We start from the raw sequence: 16,223 nt of genomic DNA on the forward strand, positions 1-16,223 counted from the left end.
TTGAACCCAGAACCCCAGAGTGACTCCAAGGGCTAGTTGACTGGCCTCCTGGCTTGAGTCTCAGGGACAGAAGGCTCCAACAACCTTGCTCCTGCACCTGAACTCTGCCATCCATGAGTATACCCCACTAAGTGGGGTCACTCCAGTACGGGATCCTTGGAAGTGGGCTTAAGGTGTTCTGCTAAGCGTCTGTGGATCCAGCAGAACAGACTCATCTTCTCTGTTGCAGCCCCAGGCAAAACTGACATATCGCCCCTGCTGCATGGACAGGTACCACTGCAAAGATCTGCATTACATCGCAGCCCGTCACTGTATCGGAACCACTGCAGCATATGCATTCTGGGCACAAGCCTTCACATCCCTCATTGAGGGCAGCCAGCTGATGATGACGGACTCTGAATCACAGACTCCCGGCTCCTAAAGAACTGACTCATCATTCCGACTGCGTGGCGCATCCCTGAATTCAGACTTTGCATTGCAAGCCCTCGTCAATGGGGTCTTTGCTGACGACGCAGCAGTATATCAACTTACAGCCTTGCTGCATCTTGGAACTATCGGATCGCTTTGGCTGCACGATGCATCTTCAACGCAGATCCTCACAACGCCCCTAAATATAAGGTACACTGTTCATCAGGCCTGACTCGGTCCCTGTAGTCAGCCCACGCTGCATCGTGGTCGGCCTGAACTTGTTACTATGTCCCGGTCTGGCACGATCCGATATCCACAGTTGGCACTTTACAGCTTTTGGCGCTATGTTTACTAAGATCTTTAAAATTAAATATCTCAGGCTCTAATGATTGGATTGTTTTTGTTTTAGCCTTGTGTAGTTATTAAAAAATACTCTATTGTTTAAACTCTTTTGCTGGCTCCTTGTGTGGTGTGTTTTTACTGGGTTACTGTTTACAGTATTGCATAAATACTATACACATTTCCTGTGAGTTAAGCCTGACTGCTCCGTGCAAAGCTACCCAAGGGTTGTACACAGGTTAATTTAGGGTTTGCTTGTGAATTCACCCTGAGATGAATTATGGTTGCTTCTTAAGAAGGGTTTTAATCCCTTCAACCAGTAACCCAATTTCTTAAAATTCACCCAGCACATCATGCTAGTACCAGGGGGAAACAGAAAATCTGCGATAAAAGTAGAGGGTCCCATAAATACTTGAGTCCATGCTGACAAGAGCAGTCAGCTTTTCAAGCGTGGTTTGAAGATGGTCCTATATTAATAATGCAGATGATGGGTCCTCTGAAATATTTAGCACAAAGTATATACCTAGGAACAACTGCAGAGTATGTCTCGAAAAAATAGGAGAACTGGGCACTGATACATAATCTGTACACCAGATGCTCAAGTGGTGAAGCTGATTTGAATTTTAAATGGAAGCAATAAAATAATATCATTATTTTGATGAGATGTTAAGCATAGATGAAACATATGACAAACATGTTACTATGTGATGCAACTATTGATTCCCATATTTATTAAAGGGAAGGAAGAAGAAAGATACCAATAGATCATCAAAAAGCTGAGGTTTTGTCCTTCGAGGAAAAGTGAGAATGATGGGATAGAATATAAGTACCGAGTTATGATCATGTTAAGTTCTGATACGTTTGTCTGATCTCTTAACGTTTAATCCCGCCCAGGTCATCGTGATGGCTTGCATGGAATTTGAAATGGGAAAGGTAAGTTACTTCCTGCCTACACTGTACTTCACTGCACTTTAGTGTTGATCCATAATAGAAGTAATTGCATTATTTTTGTAATTATTTTTGCTGAGCGTCTTGATTACCGTCAGATTTCACTTCCTTGCTCTCTAACAAGCAAGTTGTCTGTTTTTGGAGTGCGTTGTAAACACATTTTCAGCTGAACTCAAGACAGTCTAACACAATTCCTGCTTCCTGGTGAAAGCATATAGTGTTTGACCTTATTGAATGTCTGCGGGTTTGGTTCACTGGAGAAAAGAGACACTTCTACTACCGAAATTATGAAAAAAACATTTACTGAATCCCACCTTTTGTACCCAGAATATCATACAGCCACAGACTCTCTCTCTGTTGCCCAGCATAATATATCTAAGACATGACATCGCCACCCTGTGCTGTTTCATGCTACATTCTAGATATCACAAATGCACCATGCTCCTTTACCCCTCGGTATATCGTGATACAATGCAGCCTATGCAATATCTGCTGCACCACTCTATCCAGTATATCACATGTCACTGTCTTCCTGCTGCTCTGCGTTAGTTCCTTGATAAGACACTTACATTGTGTTCTCTGCTTCTCCATTGCTGTTTCGGAAATATCACAAAGCCACTACTTTCTTTCTGCTCTATGCTCTATCAAGAGTAACCATAAGGCACAGAGTGAATGAGGTTTTTGCTGTCCTTACACTACTGCGGTTATTATTTATCCTCTGGAGTCCATGCAGACCCACACTCCACCATCAACACAAGTTTAGTAGTTCCTTTTTACCTACTATCCAAGATACTAGATACACACTAGGCTCCCTATCTGGACCCTGTTGTGTCTTGGATTTCCCAAGAATCTAGATAACCATTGAAATGGGAATACTTCGTGTTGATAGTTACTACACTGCAATTCTTCATTTAGTTATTTTATTTATGGTTAGGTCAAACCTACCAGAGAGCACAACTGTTTGATTGTGAAAGGCATATTGTGGGCTTTCTAAAGTCTCTAAAGGGGTTGGGAGCCCACCCATTGCTTACCATTCCTTGGCCTTCCTGTCACTCTCATTTTCCTGGTTCTTATTTGTGTCCCAGCTTGTCATTTTTGTGTTTGTCCCTCCAGTGGAGCATATCCTTTTTACCATCTCTTGAATGGCATCTAAGCTTACACGGCTGTCTTTTCAAGTACTGCTTTTTGTTTTGGGATCCTACACTCCATGAGAGTGCATGTGTTTTACAGCTGTCTCCCTTGTTTACTTCCCTCAGCTCTCCTCCATGTTGTATTCTCTTTCTTGTCTTCTGTTTCCCATTGGTTTTTCACCCCTGTGTATTTCTCCCTCGCCCGCTCCATGCTACTGTCTCGCCCTCCGTGTTGCTCCCTTCCTCCTGCCCAGTTTTAGTTCCCTCTCACCCACGCCCTTCTCCTCTGTTGTCCATTGCTTCTCCTTCCTACCCTTGCGTTGCTTCCCCACCAACATCCTCTATGTTGCTACCCCACCCACGCTTCAAAAAAATAATTTTTTGCATTTTTGTTTTTTTTATTTTTAATTCAATTGGATCTCCAAGTAAAAAGAACAAAAAAAGCACCTGTGTCATTTTGTAGGGAAGCACATTTGTGGTGCATGCATGGTGCATGTGCCTACAAAATACAATGGCCAGCTGACATAGGCTTTTTTTCTTATAAGGCTGCTGCACCCCACCGGGAACGTTGTACAGATTAGCTTAAAAGCATTGACAAAGCCAATGGGTTCTAATAGGTGAGAATTATTGCATTTGCCAGTGCTTGTTTTTGTTTTTATAAGGCGCAAATAAACACCCGAACAGCTGAGCAGCTGAAAATGCACAAATAAGTCAGATCCTATTAAATGAAAAGCCAGGTCTCGATCAGTTTCCTAATTTTTGGTAATAACCTTTCGGTTTTAATTTGGGGTGTAAGGGTGTTCCATCTGCAGCATTGATCTGCAAAATCGAGGAATATTTATCAGTAATGTCAGTCTAGAGCTCAGATTGCGTTTCAGAGAATAAGAAGAAAAACCCTTTCTGAGAGGGCTATGTTTTCACTCTACAGGGCTTTGAAATTGGTTATTAGCTGAACTGGCAGCCAATGCAGTTTAGCTAGTGATTCCAAGTTGAAAATTAATTTGCCAATGTTTAATATCAGTTGGCTGATCCACTTTAAAGCATTTATAACTTTTTTCAATGGATTTAGTTAAGTCCTAAATACACCAAGTTAGAATAGTCCAATATAGAAATAACTACATTGACAATTTTAACCCTTTGTTGTACTGAACATATATATATGATTCTCTTCAAAAACCACAGCTGGAAAAAGCAAATCATAGTAACCTAGTCAGTGTTAATGCAGCATTCATTTTTATCCCTAGATTTTTACACTATGAACAGGGATTGGCTTTTTGCTAAAGAAGAAGGATTGGTTCCAAATAGCAGAACGTTGAAAGGGAGCAAGAATCTAAATTCTTCTGCTAATCAGCTTTAAATAGTTTCTCCTATCCATTGTTGGACTGTAGCGACGCAGTTGTATAGATCAGCTGCTTTCTTTTTTGGCTCACCATGGATCTCTGTGTCAATGCATACATGAGCGCTCTCAATCTTCTAAATTGCTTCAGCAGGGCCACGGTTGCCATGTAGTTGATGAATAATAAAGGCAATAACACCGACCCTTGAGGTACTCCACAACCAGAAACTAGGGGCTTCAATCTCAACAAGAAAATACCAGGCCGCCTGAAAGACTTTATCAGATAGAAAGCTACAAACCCATGCCAGGAACATAGGTCATAACATTTCATCAATGAAAAGTTCAGCAACGTTAGTAGTGGAGAAAGTGAAGTATAATGCACACCATTCATTCACTTCTCTGGGCATGGAGAGGAACTCATATTTGGTACTCCTATAAGGAATCACAAATATGTTTTCAACCTTATCACATATGTAACACGTTAAACATCTTTTACCTCAACAGAAAAAATGTGAGCGGTATTGGGCGGATCTGGGGAAACAACCCGTTCAGTTTGGGCCATTTACCATCGCTTGTGTGAGTATACCTTCTGCAAAAAATGCATTATCAGCCTGAAAAGTGTATTGCATACATACTTAAGCAACCGTTTCCCCTATCTGACGCTGTGTTTTTCTTACCTTTGTCATCTTTAGGTAGCCGAAAATAGCAAACAGGATTATGTGATTAGAACTCTAACTGTAAAGTTTGATAATGTAAGTATGGTCAATATATATTTCTATTTATTTATACATACGTGTTTATAGCCTGATCACAAAATGTATATTGATGATGCTGGCAGTTTGCCTCATGAGTAGGTTGTCTTTCAGGTGTTTTTTACGCGGACCATCAGTACTTTGCAAGATTGGCTTGTGGGCACCGAGTGCCGTGTAAGTGCCTAGAGACCAGACAGCAAGGGGGCACCAGCTGGGCATGTACCTATGAAGGATTTCTATCTTTCATACTCCTCGAATCGCATGCATACAGCTGCCATGCCTAGATGGTCATTTGTCCCAACAAGAAACAACCAGAGCTTAGGGCGGCATATGCACCTAGTCGGTAGATGCTTTAGGCGTTAGTGCCGTGGAGTCCAACTTTTATCCCTACATTTATTCACATGTCATGACCTTTCTGGAACCTAGCTTCCTGAACTCTCATCAACAGCAGTTTAATTTCGCGAGTGTGTGTAAATGGGATGTTGGTTGGTGGGAATGAGGGAGGGTCTGTAGAAGAGATTAGAAAGATGCTGCATGATGTCTAGGGTCACCATCTTGGTGATGCTTGGGTGTGCCAGCCTTGGGCTTCACTGCTCCAAACAAGCATTTCCAGGTAACCTGCACGGCAGGGCTGGGCCACTCAGATTCCTAACTGCTGCCGATACTGATTGATCGCAGAATACATACAACTCGTGTTGCTTGAAAAAATCCACCCAAGGAGCTCCATAAACCACTAGTTGTTCTCTCTCTCTCTCTCTCTCTCTCTCTCTCTCTCTCTCTCTCTCTCTCTCTCTCTCTCTCTCTCTCTCTCTCTCTCTCTCAAGATCTGTGTCTCTCTTTCCCTGCCTCTCTCTTCACTGCAATAGGAAAAATAATTGTACTACATACCAAAGAGTTCCTTAATTGCCACACGCCTTACTTAACCTTATGGTTGATATCCTGCCCCAGTTGCAGTGTACACCGCCAAGGTCTTTCTGGTTGATGTCTCGGCATTAAAGCACCGGCCAGGGCAAGGTTGACAGTCTTGTCCCCTGGTTACAATTTCCTATTATCAGTGCAGGATACAAATGTTGGTGCTCTGCCCCTGTGCACAGGCCGCTGCCAACGCCCAAATCCCATTCCATGTGGCCTGAAGACTGCACAGTGCCCTGAGCCTAGGCACATGTATGGCCTCCTGGCCTGTGCCCACCTCCCTGTGCAAGCACTATACCACTGATGTTTTGTGCGATCCGCCTACCACTAGATACTGACACGTCATCCTGGGAGCATTTACTCCTGGGGACCCCCACGTTGAAAGGCATTTACTCGCTGTGCAGTATGAATATTAAAGCTGCTACAGAAGCACCAACATCTGATTCACACTCTCGCCAGACGAGTAAATAGGACCAGTGTTGGTCCCCAAGGTAAACTCTGTCATGCATCAAAGTCACCTTCACTTGGCACTGGGCCAGGCTCAGCAAACAGGGCTAGAACGTTTGCATCAATGATGAAGGAAAAACAGGACGAATATTCAAGTGCCATAATAAAAAATAAATGTCACTCCTCGTTAATTAATGATTTTGCATACATGAAAAGGGTCAACGAAACATGGTTTACATTTGAGAGGCGCTTTATGTGGCAAGATGCTCTTTTTGAATAAATACCGCGAATCATCAGAGCAAGTCTAAAACACTGGTGCCCTATGTATAAATGCAAATTTCTTCACAACCACCTTGGCATTGATAGAATTGAAAAGCAGATGAGTCAGGTGCTTGCGTAGATGCTGATTTGCGAGGATGTCATTGGCACGGTTGGTACCTGAGGCACCCTGTTGGGCAAGATCCATTGCAGAGAACCTGCGGGACCAACTTGCTGCTGAAGGATTGATTCAAATTCAACTAATGGTAGATCGTCTGCAAAACGTTTTCATGAGAAGAAAAGTAAAACCAGTGGTATTGCTCACAGTCTGATGCACTACTAGAAGTCACATTTTCAAAGCAGACTCTACTATTCACAAATATTTTAGATGACTGGATTGCCATGCAAACTCTCTGAAGTGGACTAGGTGTAACATATTTGATAATACGTCCATGATCTCTCTTTGACATGCAGGGATATTTCTTGGTGGGGTTTTGGTATAGGCTCTGCATTGACATGCACCACATTCTCTGGCTGATGATTTTTTTCCTCTGCATGTTTTGCTCATGTTGAGCAGTTTTATGTGTGTTTTGCACTACAAACATGTTATGCTAGCAACAATTAATTGCTTCCCTGCTTACCATGGAGCACGCATGTAGGAAATTGGGTTCTATAACATGAAAACCTCTGGTTATTTCGCTTACGCACCGCTGTGTTTCTTTTAGCTCTGCTGTGGTATAGGACATCATAATGCAGCCTCACCCACTATAAACTCTATGTTAAAATGTTTCTTCAGTTCTGACACCTTTGAAAACAAGGTCTTTTACTGTGCAGCTAAGACGCCCTGTGCAGAGAAAAGCCTCCTGAACACAATGGATCCATTCTAGGGAGAAAATGGCGTCTCCAGGCAGAGGAAGGGGGCTGTTAGCAGCATCAACTTATTCTACAGCTTGCAGGATGGTGTATCATGGCACAAAGGAAGGATTGTCTCTAGCGAAGTTTGAGAGGGAATTCGTGGGGTGCAGCTATCAGGAAGACCAAGGTCTTCAAATCCCCAGGGCTTGAGAGGAGAGTGGGTGCAGGACTCTACAACCAAGCTGTGGCTAATGAAAAGAAAGTAGCATTACTCTAGGCTCTAGAAAGGCACTCCAAATGCACATCAAACTATTTGGAGGTCAGGAAGCTCCAGACGATTGTCCCTGGCTAGAGCTGGGCTGGGGCATGTCACTAGGAGTACAGAGCAACAAACGGAAACTCACCTAACAGGGCCAGAGATATTCTGAAAAGAAGGAGCATATGGGTCAGGTGAGTCAGTTTAGGTATGCGTTAGAATGCAGAGGAGGGCAGGGGCACCAACATGAAGGAACCCCACAACGGGAAATTAAATAAAAGAGTAATACTGAATGCAGTATTTACTAGTCCATTGTGACTGCATCAAAAAGAATCTCTGGGGATGAAAATGTCCTAAATAATACCCTGGAGGTTGATGTGCCTATTTACCATGGTGTTCCTTAATAAACAGTGATTATATGTAATTAAATCTACACTATCACAGACCCCCTGGAGTCTAGATGAGCCCCACAAGTGTGCCCATGCAGGGGTAAAATGGCACTGCATGTTTACCAAAGAGAAGACCTAGGGTCTCATTACGATTTCGGTCGGAAAGGCTCCAAACGGCAGTCAGATTCTCCTAAGCCATGTCGCAACCTATTTCTGAACAACCGATTACGAAGGAAAGGTAATCATTCGGTTACTCTGAATCAAATCTGACCGGCATTCAGAGACTCCGAGTCAATCGAAAGACAAATCATACAGCTCTACGGACCGCATTTCCGACCCCCGTATTATGATGTCGGGTTCAGACAGCCTTTCTGAATCAGTCTGTCTGACACAGAACAGCTGTCAGAAACTGACTTTGGTGACCTGTAGCAAACCCTCCTTCACCCTGAGGCCTCCGATTGGGGCCCATGGGGGTACCAAAGGGACCCCTTTTAAAACCATGCACAGTATGGTAAGCACCATGGGGTGCCTGCGACAGGGTTCAAGGTTTTCCGCAACCACCCCTTTTTTCAATGGGAGTCTGTGTTGTCGGTCGGAACATAGGCTCCCATTGAAGTCAATAGGAGACGTTCCAAATCGTGTTCAGAACCATCCTTCCGACTGAATGCGAGTCGGTCGCAACCGATTCCGACAAGGAGTTGGTCAGATTGCTTTCTGGAGTGGTGTGGCTCACTGGTTAGAGGCTTTTTTAAGACACAAGGGGGACCCAACGGATAGCTAAGTATCATGGGTATAACAGCGTTATAATGAACAAAGGTCCTTAGCTTATTTGAGAATCAAAAACAATACAGTATAGGAACACAATGGAAAGCTATACGATTTAAGGTTTCCAAACCCAGCCGGGAAAGGAGTTTATTTTTAAGAAACAATGTCCAATCTTTCAATACAAACGAAATAACAAGACACAAGCCTGTGCCGTACCAAAAAGAGGAAAAGGAAAGATAGGATTAGGGTGAAAGGGGTGTCTTTCAGGCAAAGGAAGAGAGCAAGGACAGGGCACTGTAAATAAGTCAAAAAATCACTAACAGTGTCGCCTGGAGTGGAGTATACACAATCTCATTTGACAATATTGTAAGTGTAAACCCACTCATGGGTGTCGACGTTTCGATCCCTATTGCTCAACTAGATACATGGGATCATCATCAGGACTTTTATAATGAACAAAGCATGCCTGAATGAAAAAAAGCCTGTTAGGAGAAACGAAGAGAAAAAGAAATTTTTCAAAAACTTAAGAGTAGTTTACAAATGTATGGCAACTTTGTAACGAATTCGCAGTGTGTGACCAAGTGCACGGTGTTTGTGCCCTAATCGAGAACATAATAACAGCATTTACATACTCCTCGGAATCGCAGTGACATGCGTGAAAAGCTGCGTCAACGAGCTGTGCCGTGATAGTGATCAGTTCAGTTTATAGTATACTGGGGAGATAGGATTTCCATTGTGAAGTGATAGTGCAGGTTTTGAGTCGTTTCAATAGTTACGTGGCTAAGGGTGGATGTGTGACTGGGGGTAGCCCTATGGGTTCTAGGTAACAATTGGTGTGATCATACCTCAGTAAATCAAGGTAAGAAGCCTCACATGGGAGGTGTACTTCACTACAAGATTTTGGCCGAAGCGGTCGTGCTAAAATGGGGGCAGAATTAAAAAAGGAGGTTATGAGTTCACCGGTTCACAAAAACAGTGAGACGTGATTTTGATTTAAAAACATACCACGTAGTTAGATGTCGTGGAGGTCTTTTTAGGGGGTCCAGACGAATTGTTAGTTAGAGAATTACAGGTACAATTCGTAGTTCGTTTCCAACTGCATCCGATGGCAGCACTGAAAACAAAACGGGAATTCTATGTCAGGGTGAAAAAGTCAGGGGGCTCCGAACTAAGGTGGTAAAATATGGAGGGACCTACCTTACTTTGCTCAACGTGAGAGCGGGGTACAGATTTTGAAGTGTAGGCAACAATGGCCGTACACGAGGGTTGCCAACAATGTAGCGTTCAGACGCTGTAACAAAATCAAGGAGTGCATATCAGTACATAGCTTGAGAACGGGCCATGACTGGACAGGATTAATATTTCAAAGTTACTTACAAAGTCTAGGTGAAGACTCGTCTCTCCTGTGGCTGCTCGGTCAATACCGGTTGCAATGCAGCGGTCTGCGTGTGCGCGCGGAATTGTGTACAACCACGCTGGTCACGTGACCGCTATTGCGGGTGCCATTTTAGAACGGCGAATTGTATTGGTGGGGGCCATCTTGGAGTGGATGGCTATGCGGGCTAATGCTATCAGTGTGGGGGAGTGCACGGACAGATGGACAGTGATGGTGACAATGTGACATTAAAAACTGTGACAGGTATAGAAATTACATATAACGTTTAGCTCCCAAATGTCCAGTTCCGTTCTTTCTTTTCATTTCTCATGTCTGCATCCAATTATGCATTTCATCATAGTATATTTCTTTTTTGAAACCACAAACGTTTTTTGACAAAGCGCTCATTCTATTTATGTTTCATGATAACGTCTCATCGGTCATAGGTTCAATCACAGTAGCGTAGTCCAGTCCTCACTGCGATTGAGCCCTGTGTGGATGGTATTGAATTGGATGATGGATTTCAATTCCTCACGGTTTAGTAACTGCTGTAAGTTGCCACCTCTCTGTGGTAATTTGATGGATTTCAGGATGGTCCACTGGAGGTCATCTGCTGTGTGGTTCATGCTGGCAAAATGTTCAACCAAAGGGGCGTTGGGGGTTCCGCACCTTATGCGACTCCGATGTTGGCTTATTCTAGTTCTTATTTTTTGTGTCGTCTGTCCCACATACATAAGAGGGCAAGGACATAGAATCGCATAAATCACATTGTGACTGTTACAGTTCGTGAAATCTCTCATGTCAATTGTGATGTTATTGTGACTAAACGTGCGCCCCTCAAGTGTCAGATCACACACAATACAATGTCCACATTTAACGTGACCTCTCAGCGGGGGCAAGCCCCAGTTTGACTCAATTGTATTTGTGGGAGGTGGTGCTGGTAGGGCCGCGCGAACAAGATGGTCTTTTATATTTCTACTTTTTTTGAAAGCAAACAAGGGTTTGTCAAAAGTTAGTTGGCCTGAATTTAGGGTTGGCCAATGCCGTAAAATTGTTTTGCGGATTTTATCAGAGATTGGAGAAAAGATTGTGACACAGGCTATTCTCTCTGAACTGGGCCTTGTCTTAGGTTGGAGCAGGACCTCCCTGGGACAGTACCATGCCCGTTTCGAGGCATTCCTCACTATTCTGCTTGGATAGCCTCTTGCTTTGAGTTTCGAACACAAGATACCTGCCTCTCTAAAATAATCAGTTTTCGAGGAGCAGTTTCGTCTGATCCGCAGGAACTGCGAATAGGGAAGTGAGTCTTTGAGAGCTTTGGGGTGGTTACTGTCGTATCTGAGTAGAGTATTACGCTCAGTCGGTTTCCTATAGAGGCGAGTAAGCAACTCGCCTGACTCATGATAGATCATGAGATCCAAGAATGGTATCTCAGTTTTGTGATGTGAGAGAGTGAACTGTAGATTGTCGCAGTTATTGTTCAGCCAATGTAGGAATGAATTCAGACTTTCTCTCTCTGAATTCCAAATTAGAAAAATATCATCTATGTAACGGCGCCAAACCCCTATGCTAGTTCTGAATGGATTTGTGTCAGCTAGGATTGTGCCGGTCTCAAGAGCATCCATGTACATAATGGCCAGATGGGGAGCAAAAATCGCTCCCATCCTGCTCCAACCTAAGACAAGGCCCAGTTCAGAGAGAATAGCCTGTGTCACAACCTTTTCTCCAATCTCTGATAAAATCCGCAAAACAATTTTACGGCATTGGCCAACCCTAAATTCAGGCCAACTAACTTTTGACAAACCCTTGTTTGCTTTCAAAAAAAGTAGAAATATAAAAGACCATCTTGTTCGCGCGGCCCTACCAGCACCACCTCCCACAAATACAATTGAGTCAAACTGGGGCTTGCCCCCGCTGAGAGGTCACGTTAAATGTGGACATTGTATTGTGTGTGATCTGACACTTGAGGGGCGCACGTTTAGTCACAATAACATCACAATTGACATGAGAGATTTCACGAACTGTAACAGTCACAATGTGATTTATGCGATTCTATGTCCTTGCCCTCTTATGTATGTGGGACAGACGACACAAAAAATAAGAACTAGAATAAGCCAACATCGGAGTCGCATAAGGTGCGGAACCCCCAACGCCCCTTTGGTTGAACATTTTGCCAGCATGAACCACACAGCAGATGACCTCCAGTGGACCATCCTGAAATCCATCAAATTACCACAGAGAGGTGGCAACTTACAGCAGTTACTAAACCGTGAGGAATTGAAATCCATCATCCAATTCAATACCATCCACACAGGGCTCAATCGCAGTGAGGACTGGACTACGCTACTGTGATTGAACCTATGACCGATGAGACGTTATCATGAAACAGAAATAGAATGAGCGCTTTGTCAAAAAACGTTTGTGGTTTCAAAAAAGAAATATACTATGATGAAATGCATAATTGGATGCAGACATGAGAAATGAAAAGAAAGAACGGAACTGGACATTTGGGAGCTAAACGTTATATGTAATTTCTATACCTGTCACAGTTTTTAATGTCACATTGTCACCATCACTGTCCATCTGTCCGTGCACTCCCCCACACTGATAGCATTAGCCCGCATAGCCATCCACTCCAAGATGGCCCCCACCAATACAATTCGCCGTTCTAAAATGGCACCCGCAATAGCGGTCACGTGACCAGCGTGGTTGTACACAATTCCGCGCGCACACGCAGACCGCTGCATTGCAACCGGTATTGACCGAGCAGCCACAGGAGAGACGAGTCTTCACCTAGACTTTGTAAGTAACTTTGAAATATTAATCCTGTCCAGTCATGGCCCGTTCTCAAGCTATGTACTGATATGCACTCCTTGATTTTGTTACAGCGTCTGAACGCTACATTGTTGGCAACCCTCGTGTACGGCCATTGTTGCCTACACTTCAAAATCTGTACCCCGCTCTCACGTTGAGCAAAGTAAGGTAGGTCCCTCCATATTTTACCACCTTAGTTCGGAGCCCCCTGACTTTTTCACCCTGACATAGAATTCCCGTTTTGTTTTCAGTGCTGCCATCGGATGCAGTTGGAAACGAACTACGAATTGTACCTGTAATTCTCTAACTAACAATTCGTCTGGACCCCCTAAAAAGACCTCCACGACATCTAACTACGTGGTATGTTTTTAAATCAAAATCACGTCTCACTGTTTTTGTGAACCGGTGAACTCATAACCTCCTTTTTTAATTCTGCCCCCATTTTAGCACGACCGCTTCGGCCAAAATCTTGTAGTGAAGTACACCTCCCATGTGAGGCTTCTTACCTTGATTTACTGAGGTATGATCACACCAATTGTTACCTAGAACCCATAGGGCTACCCCCAGTCACACATCCACCCTTAGCCACGTAACTATTGAAACGACTCAAAACCTGCACTATCACTTCACAATGGAAATCCTATCTCCCCAGTATACTATAAACTGAACTGATCACTATCACGGCACAGCTCGTTGACGCAGCTTTTCACGCATGTCACTGCGATTCCGAGGAGTATGTAAATGCTGTTATTATGTTCTCGATTAGGGCACAAACACCGTGCACTTGGTCACACACTGCGAATTCGTTAAAAAGTTGCCATACATTTGTAAACTACTCTTAAGTTTTTGAAAAATTTCTTTTTCTCTTCGTTTCTCCTAACAGGCTTTTTTTCATTCAGGCATGCTTTGTTCATTATAAAAGTCCTGATGATGATCCCATGTATCTAGTTGAGCAATAGGGATCGAAACGTCGACACCCATGAGTGGGTTTACACTTACAATATTGTCAAATGAGATTGTGTATACTCCACTCCAGGCGACACTGTTAGTGATTTTTTGACTTATTTACAGTGCCCTGTCCTTGCTCTCTTCCTTTGCCTGAAAGACACCCCTTTCACCCTAATCCTATCTTTCCTTTTCCTCTTTTTGGTACGGCACAGGCTTGTGTCTTGTTATTTCGTTTGTATTGAAAGATTGGACATTGTTTCTTAAAAATAAACTCCTTTCCCGGCTGGGTTTGGAAACCTTAAATCGTATAGCTTTCCATTGTGTTCCTATACTATATCACTGGTTAGAGGCGGCAGACCCGGAAGCAGAGGACGGCCCGGGACCAGGGTTCTATTCCCGACGCGGCAGGGTGGTGAACCAGGGTCAGCGGACTCGATAATTCTCGCCTCGGTGCCTACTCTAACCAGGGATCACACTCGGCAACTCTGGGCACTAGCTTGCCTCATCTCCACAACGGCCCCCCACATACGCCGGGGATGCCTGGTTTCACCTTGGAGATACCCAGTAGGGACCATCTCACAGGGAAAGCCAGGACGGGTTCCCCAGCGGTCTACAGCGCAGAGATAGTCCTTCGGGAGTCGATTCTAGCGCTTTAGAAACCCACAATTAATTAATTAATTTTCTGACCGACATCGTAATGAGGCCCCTAGTGTGCCTGGGAGAACTAAGGCTCAATTTTAAGATGTCCTTTGAAGCGAGCTTGTGTTCTGTTCTGGGGCTCCTGGCCCATATGGAGTTTGGGGTTTAGATTGTGCTCGATTGCTTGACAGCCAACGGTAAAAGAAGAGATATGCATTTTTTAAATGAAACCTTTATTCTCGTTGAAGCGCTGTTTGAAAGTAAATGTCATGAGGTTTGTGTTATAGCCAATAGGTTTTTAGTGTGCTATGTCAGACATATTGTGAAAGTTTGTAGGTCACCTTTCTTGAATACTCCTGACAAAGCCAGTATTCCTGACATTTTATAATTGCATTTTTTATATGATCTATCATCGGCACATATAACGTATATTATGGTTTTATGGCTGATACTCGAACAGATAAGATGTTTTTGAACAGCATGGTCTAGTCTTGATATAAGGGCGTTACTGTACCACTGTGACTTTGTTACATGTTTTTCAACCAGGCAGTTTGTGCGATCTCTAGAGGGGAGCTTTCACCTGCCATTTTGGAAATATTTGTAATGGTGCACATATTTTTACTTGTCTGTGTATTAAAGTTTTTTTTCTTTTGAAAAGTATAGACACTTACTAAACTATTATTTATTGAGTATTGTTTGATGTATTGCTAGGTTATGAATTTGTAGTCTACAGCACTTTCTCAGTGTAGCGAGGTAGTACCGTCCAAGGGTGACTCAGCTTAGCCTTGGACTGCTCGATCTCGCTACATTGAGAGTCAGTCAGAAGTTACTGGATCCAATTGTGCCCACCGGGTGTCCTAAAGCCATGTCTCACAAGCCCTCAAACTGGGAACCAATTACCTCTTTTAGCACGTGCTTACAGGTTACAGACTGTCACCCTAGCAGGAAGAAAAGTTAGCTAAGCCGAGGGCATGTTTGGGCAGGTCTGTTGCTAAAAATGGACCAAATGGAATATGGGGAAAACAAGAGTAGAAATGCATTGATTGAGGAAAATTACTCATAATTCTGCATTTCTGTCGTAGAGACAGTCCTCAACATTTGGACAATGAGGAGAACATCATGTACTCAAGCAGAGATCGAGCAATATAAAAACACTCAGGAATGGAAAATGCACCTTGTATTGAATCGGATTGTCAATCCTTAAATGGCTGGTTACCAAAAAAGGTTTTGGGCATACACACGCTGCTATGCTGGTCAAACTATTAAAAATGGTAAATCATGCCTTCATATCCATTCTTGTTTTCAAACTATAATTTGAATCCTCCTGTATCCCAGTTGTAACATTTTAGTGTTCAATAGTAAGATTTTGCCTTCCCAGTGCTTTCCTTCAGCCATTTACATATTTTTGAATGTATGTGCCTGGTTTTCAATCATTTCATGTGTCTACCTCACTTGACTCAGTTGATGTAAATCTTCTGAAGAATAAACCTTGTGGTCAGTCTGCTAACAGTATCTGAACAGTTTGGCACTTCCAGTCGCCATGTTCAACTTTAGGTGCATAGTTTGAAACTGCCATAGGGTATTGTTAGAACTGGGGGTCTCTAATTGGCAGGTGTAGGTACCACTGTCCAAATAGGGACCCTTGCTTCTAG

The 16,223-nt window shown here is 43.4% G+C and overlaps 1 protein-coding gene across 1 annotated transcript in view; it reads left to right on the forward strand.

The window, feature by feature from the left end:
• Positions 1 to 16,223, forward strand: part of PTPN22 (protein tyrosine phosphatase non-receptor type 22) — a 533,173-nt gene that overhangs the window by 233,173 nt on the left and 283,777 nt on the right. Inside the window, exons 5-7 of the mRNA XM_078644425.1 lie at positions 1,642 to 1,680; positions 4,666 to 4,737; positions 4,854 to 4,913. Of these exons, the coding sequence (XP_078500551.1) occupies positions 1,642 to 1,680; positions 4,666 to 4,737; positions 4,854 to 4,913 (171 nt within the window). The remainder of the gene's footprint in view (positions 1 to 1,641; positions 1,681 to 4,665; positions 4,738 to 4,853; positions 4,914 to 16,223) is intronic.

Source organism: Lissotriton helveticus, chromosome 5_1, assembly GCF_964261635.1.
Source record: "Lissotriton helveticus chromosome 5_1, aLisHel1.1, whole genome shotgun sequence".
Classification (NCBI taxonomy): domain Eukaryota; kingdom Metazoa; phylum Chordata; class Amphibia; order Caudata; family Salamandridae; genus Lissotriton; species Lissotriton helveticus.